Source organism: Gossypium arboreum, chromosome 3, assembly GCF_025698485.1.
Source record: "Gossypium arboreum isolate Shixiya-1 chromosome 3, ASM2569848v2, whole genome shotgun sequence".
Taxonomy (NCBI): Eukaryota; Viridiplantae; Streptophyta; class Magnoliopsida; order Malvales; family Malvaceae; genus Gossypium; species Gossypium arboreum.
In genome coordinates this window covers 41,593,254-41,610,170 of record NC_069072.1, presented here as the reverse complement: position 1 = coordinate 41,610,170, position 16,917 = coordinate 41,593,254, and the positions used below count along the sequence as shown (strand labels likewise).

Genomic DNA, 16,917 nt, shown 5'->3' with positions numbered 1-16,917 from the left:
TGTTATAATGCTTTAGCCTAATGACATTGTCACATATGTGTTACCCTCATTGGATATTCATGATCCGTTAAGGTTAAATCCATTCACCTAATTTGGTCACTTCCATCTCAAGGTATCCATCGTATCTATTATGATGAAAATAATTATTACTTGTACTTATAATGATTAAATCATTGATCCTAGACAAACAACCCATGACCATGTTCCATTTTCATAATCCATACAATGTCATTGTGAGGGTACTATTGACTCTTTATTCAAATTATGATCCACTATTTTATAAGTAAAGTTATGTCATACATAAGTCATATACCCAATGTATCAACCTTTTGCTTACTTCTTTGAGACATATAGGTTATGAATGCATTAAAGTTTATAAGTCATATATATATAGTCATTCACTTACTAAGGATTATGGTAAGTTACACTATGAACATCACAATAGATTTAATCCAAAAACAAATTCAGGATTAATTCATCTAGGGTCCAGTCCAATGTATTGTTAGTCTAGCTAATCACATTTATGTCTCTATCTTAGATTTCCATCTAGCTCTTATAGCCAAGATAAGCTATTTGAATAGGACTTATAGACAACATAATAATCCTATCATGAGTGACTTGCTCATAATGATCCCATGAACTACAAGCTATTTAGATTACCTTCTAATACAAGTTGTCTTATGCATTACAAAACATTATTTATTATACAACTTAACATTCGTTAAACCTTAAGAAATCAGTGATCTAATACTTGCTTAACCATTTTCTTTTCATGCAAAATCAATAGGGACATACATATAAAAAATAATGAATGGATATGTAAAAATTATATCATACAAACAGATTGAAATATTTCAATAATTTATGACAAAATTACTACAATAAATAAGAGTACAAAACTTACATTTTGGTATAACGGAGTACACTGTTAAGTTAAAAGTGGGTGTAGAAGAGAAACACGGTATTGAGACTCACACGGCAATATGAAAAATCTTATGGAACCAATGTTTAAATTGTTTGGCTGGGGTTCCAGAATAATAGATGGAATTAACCAAATGTGACCAACATGCAACGCCACCAATATTGGGGATGAGATGAATCCTTTAGCGGATGATAGATTAAATGCATTAACCGGACAGAGATAGCTACTCGAAAGCTGGAGAAATTGAATTCAGAGGTATGTGTGACTATAATATGGGCAATTTGGGGTGCATGCAAGGAACCAGGTGGTGTTTAATAATAACATGCTTGCCGAAACTGTTGTTAACCAAGGCAATGAAATATTTTCAAAAAATACTTTCACAGGAAGCAGCAACTCATACCACAATGAAATGGTATCCCGGCCCCACCCTAAACCCGTTTACGAAGTTCACTTTGATGCCACCTTTTTAGTAGCTACACCAGAAACAAAGATTGTTAGAGGACAACTATTAACCTCGAAGACTTTAGTTCTCCTAAACTTCAAATTTAGTTTCGATAAATTTAAAAAATTTTAAGTTGAAGGTAAATATTGACCCGAGTGAGGAGAAAATGTGGGGTTTGAGGTGTAAGTGCACTGATGTAGAACTGGGGTTCACTCTTGGAGAATATCAAAAGCAATCCAAATGATTTTAAGATTGTTAATGGACCATATTAACTGGGCTCCTATTTTTGGGCTTACATAATAATTTTTTTTTTCATAGTTTGATATGTAGAATACGATATGATTTTATTAACTGCAAAATTAATATGCATTTATATGAATAATGTTAAATTCTCGATGGTTTCGTGTTGAAAATATGTTAGATGGAACGATGTTACAAATAAATCTTCAAATTTATGATTTTATGTTTTAAATATATGCTAGTTATTAAGTTATTTGAATGACTAAAAAAAGCTAAAACTATCATTTTCATATGAGCACGGAGCACACCTTAAACGCTTGCTGGCTTCCACCAAGCTAAAGGTAGGCAGGCAGGCATTAAAGTAAAAGGTAATACATACACCACATGGCATCAATCATCATTCTTTCCTTATTTTTCAATTTCACCCCCCCCCCCCCCCCCCCTTTGAATTTCTTCTACTTCAAACAGCATTTGAGATCTGTTAGATAGTAAAAAAATTTGTATTAACGGGTGTCCATCAAATATTTATTTATAATTAAAATCATTTTAACTTTTTCCAAATGCAAGAATTTTAAAAGATATGTTTCTACAAATCTCTAGTAAAAAAAAAAACTGGGGAGCATTTTCAAAGTGAAAAACTTTTGAACTTGGCAATCCCAAAAACCCTTTTAGGGTTTCATCAATTACAAAGATTACAAAATTATTAGTGAAGAAAGAACAATGGAACATCATGATTGTCACCATCTCCAAATACAATCAAATAAGTTGGACCAAAAACAATATTACTTGAAAGAATTATTACTTTATTTGTCCCAATGATGTATGTAGATCTAGCATGCTGCCTCCCCCATTATATCTCACCATGGTCATGCTTCTGCCATTAACAACCTTTTTTTTTTCTTTGAAAGCTTTGGCATAATTCATCTCCAATGTTACATACCATTTGGATTCTGGTTTTGTTGGGGAGGGGTGGGGGAGAGAAAACACAATAGCTATTTTTATATTAATAGGATCTAGTAATTTTTTTAACGATCTTTGAGGTTTTGGTTGCCAATTTGATTCGTATTCGATATGAACAAGACTACCAAAGTAAGCAAGCATATGAGGGCAGGAATAAAAAGCCAAGGAAGTTAGGTGTTGAATCCTGCAGGGGACCATGACAATGGGATCTGTCGGTACAACACGTGCTGAAGATCTAATATGAAAAAGAACCATGGGAAACATTTGTAAAAGAAAAAGTAGACCAAATTAATTTATGCATTCTTAACTAAGCTCTTTTTATGCCTTTTTTTTTTTTTTTTTGCCTGATAGGTAACTTTCATCAATCCAATAATAGAACAAAAAAGAAATGAAGAAAACAATTCTAATTAAGAACGTAGTTTGTGTCACTTAGCATGGGCAAAAAAAAGTCAATACTCAAGAAAGATAAAGTGGAGAAAATCCGGGAAAAAGTTAAGAAAACACATGACAGATTGATGGATTTGGACCATATTGATTCAAAACACTTGCTAAAAGTGAGAGAACCTGTTTCTGTATTTTTAAAATTGTCTCAGTGAGTACTCTTTAATATTTTAATAAACATTAGAAATTTTAAAAGTCTCATCGATAATTTTATTTGATGGTTGATTTATAAATATCATTTTTAGTTTTATGCGCTAACCCTAACCCTAAATCGAAATAGTCTTCGTAAAGAAAAATAAAAAGGGTTCAAGGTTGTTATATTGGAGTATTTGCAACTTTACTGAAAATTGCTGTTGCATTCACTTATAATGTCCCTACATAATTATACATGTAGGAAATAGTGCTTTTTTCTGCAACACTGTTTTTCTCTTTGTCTAAAGAAAAAACGTAAAGCTAACGCCTTCTCTATGCTTTTTATTATCATTCAATCTACCTACAAGTGTTAAGCTACTCCCTCTTGCAATACTTGAATATCTAGAGAGCCTTTAGCTACCCTTTTTTTTTCATATTTGATTTGATCCTTTCCTTCCTTGATCAGCTTCAATATATGCCTATTAAAGCAAGCATTTTGATCTTTATACCCTTTTTCGATTTGTGTGTTTTGTGTCTTGTCCCTGAAGTAATCCCTGATAAGCCAATCTTTCTCAAGTTTGGAGCTCCATTTTAGTTACATGATGAAGAGAAGCCATGAAAGAGAGAGGCAAAGCTGTGGAAGTGTACAACAACAAAAACATTGATTTTTTCCAAGACTATAGCACTTCATCGGATGTTGTTCCATGTAGGAAACATCCACAATCGTCTTCAGCTGGTGTATGTGCGTATTGTCTTAAGGATCGTTTGATCAACTTGGTTTGCTCCGACTGTGGTGAGCAACGCCTTTCGTCTTGCTCTTGCTCTGAAATTGCCACCAACCCTCGAAATTCATGCGCCGGTGGTGAAGTGGGCAGCGTTGGTCGGGTCTCCTTCTTGATAGAGAATGAAAACAGCAGAGATCATCAAGTTTCAAACCCCAAGGCTAAAAGCACTAGTAGTGGAAATAATACTAAATCAGAGGATGTTATCTTGCTCAAGAGAAGCAATAGCAGCTGTGTGGAGATCAAGAAAAAGAACGGGTTTTGGAGAATTGGGAGGTTTTTCAAGAAGAAGAGGGACAAAGAGACTAACTGTGGGAAGAGTGCTTGTGGGGGTGATGAGAAAAGTGATTTGTGGGTGGTTGATTACATGGGGGTTTCAAGGTCAAGGTCTCTTTGCAGTTTCAGAGCGGGTGGGTTTTTTGGATCAGAAGATGGAAGTGACGTGATGAACTTTTCAGGTGCTAGGAGCTCGATTTCGGCTGCACGGAGTTCCGGCGTCAATGGCGGTTTGCTCTTTGATCCTGAGAGGAAAAGTGGGTTTAGTGAAGCAGAACCAAGGAGAAGTGGTTTTGATAGTGAAAGAAGAGACAGTACATTTATGGAGTCCGATATTGCAGCCATTAGGAAAAGTGGCATGGGCGGCGGCAGTTTCATGGATGTTGATGGGGGTTTTAGTGGTGCAAACAGGCGGGTCTTTTCTTTGAAAGAGAGTTATTTTAATGGTGGGGATGATTCGGGTTTCATTGACTTAAAATTTGATTTTCAAGCAGAGTCTAAAGGGGATATTCCTAGTATGAAGAAGGGTGGGGGTGTTTTGTCTGGTTTTGGCAGCATGAGAGAAGGTAGTGAATTTATGCCATATAAATCCTCTGGTGGTTCCGTTGAAAATACACTGCCAATGGCTGGAAATGGAGCCTTAAGCAATGGGAGTTCATATCAGATGACAATGGAAGAAAGAGGAATAAAAAAGAATAGAAGAATATTCAAGGGATGGCGGTGGATTTTCAAAGCACCATCCAAATTAGACCACTCCAGAGAAGACAAATGAACACCATCTCGCATTTGAGTGTTTGAAACTTGAATAGGTCATCATCAATCTTTCAAATTTCGGTCTATGTTTTCCTTCTGTTCATTTTCATATGTATTTTTCTTCACATACTTTACCATTTCCCAACCTGTTTGTTTACCTTGCAAGTTTATCATATCTGAAACATGATTTTAGAAAAGCTGTAGGAGAGATCAACATACAGAAAATGTTGCAGAAATGGATGATTAAAGGAACCAAAAATATTTTGTATTTATGATGAGATTTATGGAACTATGACTTACAAATTGGCTATCAAGCCTTGAAAGAATGGGGCTGCTATAGTGGCACTTTCCTTAAAACTAATATTGTAAAGGTCCCCCCATTTTCAATGGTGTCTCACTATCTCTGATAATGTTTTCTTCTCTTCATTAAACTACAGAAAAAGGATTTGGTATTGGAGGATTCACCATGCATGCCATCCTCCTCCCCCGCAAAGCATTCTCTCCTCCCCGGCACTGCTGATGAACCTCTTTAATCTCATCAGCATACTTGCAAATTCCACTGCAGCTCTAATCAAAGGAAGCAACACAGGCATTGCCAGCTTGGGCCTTCCACTCACAATCTGCATTTGTAGTCCATTCGTTAGAGCAAACTGATTTCATAATTTGGATCAGGCTATTTCATTTCTAGAGCATATATGATAGTGCTTTATGAGAAATATGGAAACAAATGCAGCAAAGGGAAAACATTTACTTAATAGTTTAGTCTACTTCAACAAACAATGAATGCCATCACCAGAAATGTGCCCCCTCTCAAGCAAAACAACGGATTTCAATGTATTACACAATGGTCAAAGGGGTCTTATCCCGGAGATTCTATAAAATATACGCGGATTTGAACAAATCACCAGAATATCATGCCTACAAAATGTAACATTGTTCATAGACAACCATTTAGTTGCTTCAGCTTTTTGGTGTGTTTAGCATATTTCGCCAGGTTTTAGAATCCAACTAGTCTACGACATGTGAATCAGTATTCTTAGCGAAGGTACTATAGTTTAGAGTTGGATTTTACATCTTATTCTGTGCAAACTAATCGCAATTCTAAAGATTTGGGAGCATTTAAGATGTTTACCAGGTGGTCTGCCACAACATAATCTCTGATCATCAATATGCTGGACATCAAGTCCAATAAACCATGATCCCAGTGAAACATCCTCATTAGCAGACTAGTGTAGAACATGCCTGACATAATCATGCATGTGTATAATCATCATTAGTGCAGCAAACAATGAAAACACTTAAGGGACAGGCCTCCAGATTCACATACAAGCTTCATCTTAAACAAGGATATAAGATCTTACTGATTTATCGATATATATGAGGCCAAATCTTTTGAAATGGCATAAAACTTTCTGGTAGCATGCCGGAAATATTTATTTCCTGACTCACCAAATTGCCAGTATTCAGGTTCATTGCATCTAACTCCCCTGTTCCATAACATAACGATTAAGAAAACTGATATATATATATATATATATATATATATATACCTTCTCAAAAATCTTTTGCAGAAGAAAAACAAAACATTGATAATCTGGCTCACTTTTGAGAGAGGACAGGACCAGATTTCATGCACCCTATAAACACACAATGTTTCTTCCGGTGTCTAACTAGAGTTTCTCAGAGTGTCGCTGCAGCAATTGGAGATGATGACTTAAAGTATTAATAAAATTTTAACAAACACTTAATTACAGTTAACTGCAATAAGTATCATAATTCTCACAGAAAACATATAAGAGAAGCATTGATCTTCAAGCACAAAGGCATATGTAAAGGGATAATTATAACAAAAACAAATCCTTTTGTCTGTCTGATTGTAAACTTTACTTTTGGTAGACAAATCTAAAAACTTACCTATTACATCGACATCATCATCAACTTTGACATAAAAATCTGCGTCCCATAAAGCAAGAGCAGTAGCAAAATATATCTTAGGTTTTGCAGACAACTCAAGATACCCTTCAACATGGTCCTGCTGATATATAAAACAACATATCGCTCGGTTTACTTATTTAATCTTTCCTTGCAGTAAATTGTTATAGGGTGTTCTTGAAGAACATAATTTTAATGCAGAAAAGCCTATAAAAAGAGATCAATAGTGGCTAAAACAGCCTAGCAGCCTCAAGAAGTCTCCATGTTTCTTATCCTCAGCTTCAATTGCTCAGTCCAAAATACCAACCGTCGTGGCACTGGGAAATAGGAAAAAGAAAATGATTACATAAAAGCATACATTAAGTTTTTAAATTGTGAGTTGGGACTGTTATTGTTATCCATTTGCACCCTTGCATTGTCACTGTCATGCGAAATATATAAGATTCTAGAAACAGACTTAAAAGTTCTCAGTATCAAGAATCAATACAAGTAAAATTTTATGTTTATAAGAGAATTCATCAGGACATCCTGTGGAAGTGAAATCAGTCTAGCATATAGGTTCAACGCATTTAAGGAGAAATACATGTCAAAGTTCAGCCACCAAAAAATACAAAGGAAAGTGAATTAAGCCTTCACCCAGGACCAATAATAACAAAGAGAACGATAATGCTCTTTTCATCCTCCAACTTATTCCGTTTTTCACCTATGTTCCATTAGTTTTAGGAAGAAAAACAAGAGCAGATTTAATTCAGCAATCCTAATGGCATAACTTGGGAAAGTGATTAATGTGTGTTAACGGAATGAAATAACGAAATGAAGGGTATAAAGAAAAGATCAACCTTGTGGCATCCATGTAGCACGAGCTGAGTCTCTTCTTTTTCGGCTGCTAAAAGCGGTATTAATTCCTATAACCATCAGATACTTTCTCTTCCTAGATGATTTGCTCTATTCGCATCTGTGGATAATGGTGAACCAACGAGTAAAGATTCTTGTGCTGCCCTTGCAGCAGCTAATTCCATCTCTAAGTTCAAAATAGTCTTATCCAGTGTTCTACATCGGAAACAACACAATAAGTTCATCGGTCAGCCACTCTAAAATCAAATCAACCCTATTATGGAAAACCAATACTTACTGTATAGCATGGTGAGTCTTAAAAACCTCTCCAATGATGCGTTTGGATACATGCTTTTCTTCTTTCTGCTACAAATAAAGGAAGCCAATGAACTTAAACACCGTAAAACTTCGGGTGTGCAACAAAAAGGTTTTAAGTATGATGCGATTACGGTACTTACAGTTTTTGGATTACAACCCTCTGAAATTAGTTTAAGTTTTTCAGCTTCCACTGCAGTTGTCCTCTTGATACCTTTAGGTTCAGGATCAGTCCCCATCCTGTTACTAATTTTACACATTAAGAAGCCACAAAAGCCTCAGTAACATCTATAAGCATACAACCATTCATAAACAAATGAATCCAAATTTTTAACAGTAACCTAAAATATTAACCTGTCAAACAAAATCTATAAATGTGCCAAGAAAAAGGGGGTCAAAATTTTTAAGTTAGTTAAGGTTGCATCCATGTTGGAATTATTTAGTTCCTCATAACAATGATCTTCAAAGATATAACTTCCATGAGGGCCGAAAAACAACTTTAAGTGCCAAACAATTAGCAAGAAGCATTAAAAATTAAAATGCTTAAAAGTTTATATGCCTTAACAATCTCATTCAAGGATATTTTAAACCAATGTTTACAGTTATCTATAGAATGTGTATGTTAGAGCTCTTCCTGCCAGGAAATGTTTAAAAATGGCATGAATGATAATTATAGAAGCAGATTTCCTTGGCCCTTGAATAATAACACTGCAATGTTCCTTTTTTTAAAATAAAAAAAAATCAATTTATATATTAAGATAGCAACCCTAAAAAGCTGAATTTTTGTATCAACATAATATTAACTTGCCAATTCAAACCCCTTTACCGTAAACAAGAAAATTATGAAACCTCAAGAACTTAAAATCACATCAGAGGATTAGCAGTCGATTCCATAATTTAAGAAACTAAAATAAAATAAAGGAAAAGAAAAGTTGGATCCATTTTGCCTTGAGAGGCAGTACAAATAAGGGAGGACTAATAATTATCTCTTATAAAAAAATTTATGTTGAACTAAAAGACAAATACAAGTAAAAAGAAAACGAAATCTTTAGAAAATAAGCAAAATCTATCAGCAAAAGAATTGACATAGTTTCACCATGGAAATGAAGGAAAATTTTGCTAAACATACAATCATAAAGCGAGGTTAAAAAATCATCAAATTTTGGAATAGAAGAAATGAAAAGCCAAAAGTTTTGAACTTTGAGAATCCAACGGAACTGGAAACCCAAAGAAGAAGGATAAAAATAAAAACGTATACCTATCGGTGAAGAGCATTCCAGCACAGAAGCAGCCCAAGCCAAGAAGAAAAGTCCATTCCTTTGATACAAAACGTGTCTCCTTTGTTTTTAAAAGACATATTATAGAAGCCTTCAATCTAAATTCCCGTCTACTTATCAACCACTAGGTATCCAAAAAGAGAAAAACCCATATGTAAAAATGGAAGCTTGAAGCCAGTTGCAGAAAATGACTCCCAATAGCCCCAATTTTGAGAAGAAGAAGAAGAAGATAAAAAAAAAAAAAAAGAGAAAGAAGATAGACACGGAATGCTGTGTTTTACAGATTTATATTTTGCTGCTTTCTTTAAGTAAAATTCCTTTTGTGTGTTTGTGTTGGGTTCTTTTTTCCATGGATTCTAAAATTCTCAACTTCGCAGGCAAGGGACGTTGAATGAATACAAGTGAGAGAGACGATCTCTTATTATACCTAAATTACCATATTATCCTCTCACTTCAATGTTCTTTTAATATTTGAGTTCGTACGTGTGTTGTTATTTTGCCTTTGTATTTGAATATTGTGAAAATAAATATTTATTCTCAAAATACTTAAATTATTTATTAGAACAATCTCAAATTCCAAATTAGTTATCAACCATATTTTTATTAGTTTATAAAATATCATCTAATCATTTTTTATTTATTTATTTTATAATTTATTTTTATTTTTATTTTTATAAGATAAAATAAATCTTTTATATTTAAAATATTAAAATAATTTAAAGTTGTATATAAAAATTTGAAAAAATTATTACATTAAGAGTGTATCTTATTTATGAAAAAATTTTAAAACTCAAAATAAATATAAAAAATCAAAAATTGAAACAAACTAAATTATCATAATTAAAAATCCTAATCCATAATTAAAAAACCTAATCCAACCAAACTCATCCCTATTTATTAGAACACAACTTTCTATAGAAACATCAACAGTTAATTTAGACAAATAATATAAAAATTTTAATTTCTGAAATGGGCTCTCAGCGGGTTAATAATAAAAATAATATGTTTTTTAGATGTAGCCTTTCTCACAGGTGTGCTTATTTTTTATAATATTTTTAAAAAATATTATTTTATTAGTGGTGCATTTTTCATAGGTGACACCATTATGTATTATTTTCCCGAGTCTAGTACATGGCTCGTATAGAAATACGATAATGGTATGAGAGAGGTGGTGTCTATCTAGTAGGCGCCACTAGTAACTCCTATCTAATAAGCGCTATTGGTGATCCCTATCTGACAGACAGCATTAGTGGTCAATTTTTCGCCTATTAGCAGAACAAAATGAAGAAGATAGGGAGAATAAAGAAAGAAAGGAGCACAAAAAGAAGGATAAGGTATTTTTGTTTATTTCTTTTTAGATAGAATAAAGAGTTTTATTAGTAATTTTGTTATTTGAAAGTTATTTTGTTAGGTTATTAATTTTGTTAGCTTCTAAATGAAAATTTTTGCATATTGTTATAATTTTGGTCTCTTAATATTCATTAAAATTTTAATGTAAGTAAATTTTTTTCTATTTGAAATTGTTTTGAGAATTTTGATTTATTTTTAATGGGTCTAGTATTGAAGATGGAAAATCAGTTTTTCGTATGTGTTTATTTCAATGGAATAATTTTGACAACAACCGTGGGATGTATATTTTAATATCACCAACAAATAGTAATGAGAGTTAATAGAAATATCTCGTTTGATGATATGAAGGAAATGATTACTGCAAAAATTGATAGATGTTGTGGAAGAAGGGTCTCGAAACTTTTCTACAAGTTTCTAGTTTCGACGGATCTCATAAAATTCACCAAAATGGAACTTGTAGACAATAAAGACGTGGAGATGATGGTCGCTCTTTATTGTGGGACTTGGAGCAACCAAAATGCATCGATTCAGTTATCTACTGAGTTAGCTGGTGCAGAGCCAACTGAAGATCCCACTCCATTAGGTGAAGAACATAAAGCTCAAGAGTCGTGTATGGTAGTTTTGATATCGTACATTGATAGTCAATGGACTTACGCAAGATCGACATTGATCTTAATGTTGTACCCGAGACTGATGTGGTTGGTGAAGATGTATGCAATAGTAGTGATCCTTCTGATCACAAGGTCAATAGTGATAGTGATCCCGACGTGGACGAGGTCTCGGAAGATATTGATGACGAAGGCGTGAATGACAATAAAAATGTTAACGTGTCTTCAGTCGAGAACCAGATTTTTCGTATTGTGATACACAATAATCTTGGGGCACACATGCTGCGGATAAACATCAATGCAGCGCATGCGGTCAAGTTCTCAGAGTACCCTAAAATACTACTTGCTCACCGGCTAACTATAAATTTCGAGCCTGAAGAGTTGTTCATGGGCCAGAGATTCAAAAGTAAGGAAGAGTACGTATTTTCTATTAAGCAGTATAGCATGAATATATCAGTGCACTACAAAGTCGTCGTGTCTAAACCGACATTAGGGGAGTGTTGGAGGTCAGCGGAAGGCTGCAATTGTCGGGTACGAACCACATTTATCCAGAAGTCACAAATGTGAGAGATACAAAAATTTGTTAGGTCTCACACATGCACTTCAACATGTATGACAGAAGATCATCAAAAACTTGATTCCAAAACTATCTATACGTTCATCATGCCAATGGTGAAAGATATGCCGACTATTAAAGTTTCGATACTGATTGCCGAATGCAAACATGATTCCAATATCGAGTATCATACAGGAAGGTATGGATAGCTAAACAGATGGTAATGGAGCAATTGTACGAAGATTTCGATGCGTCGTACAATGAGTTACAGGGATGGATAGTCGCTATGTAGGAGTACGTGTCGAGGACTGCCATTGAGTTATAGACACGACTTTATTACAGCCCGGATGACCAACTACAACCGATAAAAAGAATTTTTCAATGGATGTTCTAGACGTTTGATCCATGCATGCATGCATTTCCCTAATGCAAGCCGTTCGTGTAAGTAGATGGGACCTGGCTATACGATAAATATACAAAGTCCTACTTCTTGCGGTTGCTCAAGATGGGAATAAGAACGTAGTCCCGATAATGTTTGCCATCATAGATAAGGAGAACATGGAGTCATGAAAATTCTTCTTTACGAAGCTGCGAAGGTATGTTATTAGTAACGATAATATTTGCGTCATCTCCGATAGAGAGAAATGATTAATTGTAGCCATTAGGCGTTCCGGTATGCCATGGAGATCCGTTTACTGCATCCGACACATCGTGGCTAACTTTCACCGAGATATTAAGAATACAGACTGCGGAGGCAAGTTGTAAGAATGGGTAAAAAATAACCTTATCTTTTCAATATATAACCTAATGTTTTAGGGTGAGATCGTAACTTATATTTTCTTAATACATACACAATGTACGAGCTAGAGCCACACATTTTTCGGCAAATAATAACTCAACTTGAGAGTGACATGGAGAGTCACACGAACACATCTTTCTGACAATAGTTAGGTGCCATGGAGCCGTGGTAATGGGCTCAAAGTTTCGACAAGGGCTTTTGTTATTTTTATATGACAACTAATTTGGTGGAGGGGGTTAACTCTGTGTTGATGAAAACACGACATTTTTCGATTTCATCTGTCTTCTCGACTACATTCTACAGGTTGGCTACCTTGATGATAAGAATGGGACAACACCAAGTCAACTAAATGGAGGCAGGACACGTATTTTTTGAAGATGTTAGGAATGCAATGGTTACAAACCGACAGATGGTAAGGTCAATGAATGTAGAAATATATTCACGATGTAATGAAACATTTTGAGCTACAGAGACTATCAGTCGTAGACCTGGTATACCACCTAGATCCTATGGAGTTGATCTCCGAAACAGACGGTGCGATTGCAAGAAGTTCTAGACACTTCATTATCTATATGCACATGTCATGATAGTTTGTGCTAAAGTCTCGATCAATGTTAAACAATTTATCGATAAAGTGTACACCCTCGAGCACACGTTGCGTGTATGGGAGAACGAGTTCCCCTGCTTGACCTGTCTACATAGGATGTGCCTCCGATGACTTTCGAGCTTGTCCTAGACAAAAGGTTACATAGGAATCCGAAAGGTCGTTCGCAATCATCTAGAATCCATACTAAAATGGACATTAGGGAGAAATCTAACGGGAAACTGTATGGTGTATGCACATTAGTCAGTCATAATTGGAGTAAATGCCAGCTCTGAAACTACCATATTGGACAATCATTATGATCGAGTAGGAATTGAGATGTTGTTCAAGCCCTATTAATTACATTCATTACATGTAGAGAAGATTAGATCTAAAATTTGTTGCAATTAATCTAATTTGAATTATAAATTTAGTCTAAAGTTTGTTGCGTTTATATTTTTTTGAATTAAATAACGCTTTTTATGTAAATAATACAAAAAAAAACCCTAAAATTAATAACTTAAATGGTAAAAAAGTCACTACATAAATACAAACTTAAATATTTAAATTGCAAAAACTCTTAAAATTATAAACTGGAATGGCAAAAAAATTATTACATAAACACAAAGTTGACTATTTAAATTGCAAAAACCCCTAAAATTGATGCTTTGATACTGTGGTCCTAGGGGTATATTTTTGTGGAGATCGACATTCACGTTGCGAGTGATTGCGGCTATCAACATTCTCTTCACTCACATATGGGGTTGTGCGAAACATAGATGAAAAATCATATGCCTCAAACGCCATCAATGAACTTAAGCTAGGAGGAATAGAGTATTGCGGTGGATACAGGCCAAAAGGAGTGGAGTACTACGGTGGATACAAGCCGAAATGAGTGGAGTACTAAGGTGGTAGTGGGTTGAAGATATCAAACTCTGAATGATATCTATGGCCTGACGATCCCGAGAAATAGTCATCGCCCCCAAATCTGGATGATAAGAGCTATCCCTAGAGTGTATCTCAGGCTCTGCCTCTAACTCGGGTGCATGAGGCAGATGTAGAAGGGGATGGGAGGGTTGCCCAAGTCGTTTCATGTACAGGGGGACTACCATCGACCACCCACCAAACAAAAATGGTTTCCCCATCTCAGAGTACCACTGTATGTACTCTAACGAGGGCTGCAAATCCAAAGTACGATCTTTCTGAGGTACCCACCCCAACCGGTTGTTCTACATTGTAATATATTCTTCATGCATTTTTGCCCAATCATTTCCATGTTTCCTCCTCTTATTAATCTCATAAATGTCCCTTAACCGTACTGGCAGTGTTGGGATATACTGTATGCAACCAAACTGTCGAAGTACTCGATCACCATGATACCATTCTACTGTCTGGAAATTGATAACGGGTGCGCTAATGCACCATAGGTTTGAGTGGACATGGGCAAATGATGGAATAACAACCATAATTTCTGGAATAGAATACAACATCCAAATTAACTGCACAGTTAATAACATGGTTATATTAACATGGGTCGAGTGAGATAAAATAATAAAATTAAGTTGATATTGGAAAAACTTACCCCCTCTCCAGCATGATTCTCTATCATCAGACGGTATATCAAAATCGTATATAACCTCTCGATACCCTGATTAGTGCTCCATCTACAAAAACAAATTGTTAAAATAATATAATTCAAAAAAAAAAGTCAACTAATTGTTATAATAAGTAAAAATGCATCACCTATTAACGAGTGGAAATATATATGATTGGTGACTAATTGATGCCAAGAATGGCATCCGGTAAATTGCCCACGATTGTAACAATATGAGGCATCCGCCTATGTCCACCACAAAAGGATCTGTCGTTCGACAAAGCTCGCGATACAATATGGCTAACACTACGAACCCCCAATTGTACAAACGGATGTTATGCAAATTAGATAATAGAGGCAAGTATATCAAGCGGACCCTATTTCCGTTTGCATCCGGCATGAGTACACCCACTATGAGGTGCATAATGTAAGCTCGAACGGCGTGCATCACCTCCCATTCACTAGCAGTACTTGAAAAATGGTCGAAATTGGCATATAGCCATGAAAACTTCAAACCCGTAAATTTTCCCTCACTAGGCAAGCGTCCAAGTAAGTCATAACAAAGGGCGGTCGACCTAGAAATTGAACTTACGTTTGTGACTGCATTCCCGTCAATGGGGACCCCGAGCTGCAGTGTAACATCCTATACAGTGATAGTGCACTCCTTGCACAGTAAATGAAATGTGTGGTCTTCGGACGCCATCGCTCAACTAAAGTGGAAATTAAGTCGTATTGCAAATCAAAGGTCCGAATCAATGCCATTTATCCGAATATAACTAACTCCAACTATGGCATTAGGCATTCATTTGGCAAAAACCCTACACTATTAACACGACCCCTCAATGCGTGGTACGGGCCCTAACACTATTAAATTAGTAAAATAGTTAATACAATCTAATTTAATACTGCAAATGACGTGAGTATCAAATAATAATTTCATTGTCATCTCATTAATAGTATTTGATATGTTATTAATATTATTAATCAAAGAACCCATTTGTTGCAAATCTGTAATTAAAAAAATAAATTCATTTAATTTGTTGCAAAAAACACAGTAAATAATTTGGAATTTGAGAAGCAGAAAAACACAATAAATATCTCATAATTTCCCATATTTTACCTACAATAAAAAAATTTATGTTAGTTTACAATAATAATATAATTAAAATAAATATAAACTATCTAAACATAAAAACTTACGAATCAAAAAATATATATATATACCTATTTAGTTTCTTTCAAACAACCTATAAAATTATATAACGACAAATTTAATCAACATTTGAATAAACCAATAAAAATTATCAAATAAATAAAATCAAATAAATTTACATTATAAAAATTTACATTAATAACAAATCACAAAACAATAAACTAAACACTAACAATTTATAACCTAATCATAAATTACTAACAAAATAACTGTAAAATTATTTTTTTAAATTTTATATTACTAAAAATCACAAAACACTAAACTAAACACTAATAATTTATAATCTAATCATAAATTACTAACAAAATAACTATAAAATTATTTTTTTAAAATTTACATTACTAAAAAATCACAAAACATTAAACTAAATACTAACAATTTATAACCTAATCATAAATTACTAACAAAATAACCATAAAATTATTTTTTTAAATTACATTACTAAAAAATTACAAAACACTAACAATTTATAACCTAAATATAAATTACTAACAAAATAACTATAATTTTTTAAATTATATTACTAAAAAATCACAAAACACTAAACTAAACACTAACAATTTGTAACCTAATTATAAATTACTAACAAAATAATTAAAAAATAATTTTACATTAATAAAAATCACAAAACACTAAACTAAACACAACAATTTATAACATAATCCTAAATTACTAAAAATAATTTTAAAATAATTATAAAAAATTACATTCATAAAAGACATTAAACCATAAACAATAAGCACAAACAATTTATAGATAATAATTAATAACAAAAAAATTCACAACATATTAATTAAACTCTTTAAATTAAAAAAATTACTAAAATCATACAAACTTTCTTTCTTTTTTTTTCTTTCCTTCTTCTCCTTCCTTTCTCTCCTTTTTTCCCCACTCTTGCGCCTTCATCT

The 16,917-nt window shown here is 33.9% G+C and overlaps 1 protein-coding gene and 1 pseudogene across 1 annotated transcript; one reads left to right on the top strand and one right to left on the bottom strand.

Annotated features, from left to right (window-relative positions):
- Positions 1-3,267: 3,267 nt before the first annotated feature.
- On the top strand, positions 3,268-5,274 carry LOC108465131 (uncharacterized). The gene has a single exon (XM_017765448.2). It carries the CDS (start codon positions 3,753-3,755, stop codon positions 4,965-4,967), a length of 1,215 nt encoding a protein of 404 aa, XP_017620937.1. The 5' UTR covers positions 3,268-3,752; the 3' UTR covers positions 4,968-5,274.
- LOC108465132 (probable beta-1,3-galactosyltransferase 2) lies at positions 5,192-9,793 on the bottom strand (annotated as a pseudogene).
- Positions 9,794-16,917: the final 7,124 nt, after the last annotated feature.

Bases quoted from the DNA above. Each gene is read 5' to 3' on its own strand.
- LOC108465131 (XM_017765448.2), top strand. From the start codon at position 3,753: ATGAAAGAGAGAGGCAAAGCTGTGGAAGTGTACAACAACAAAAACATT.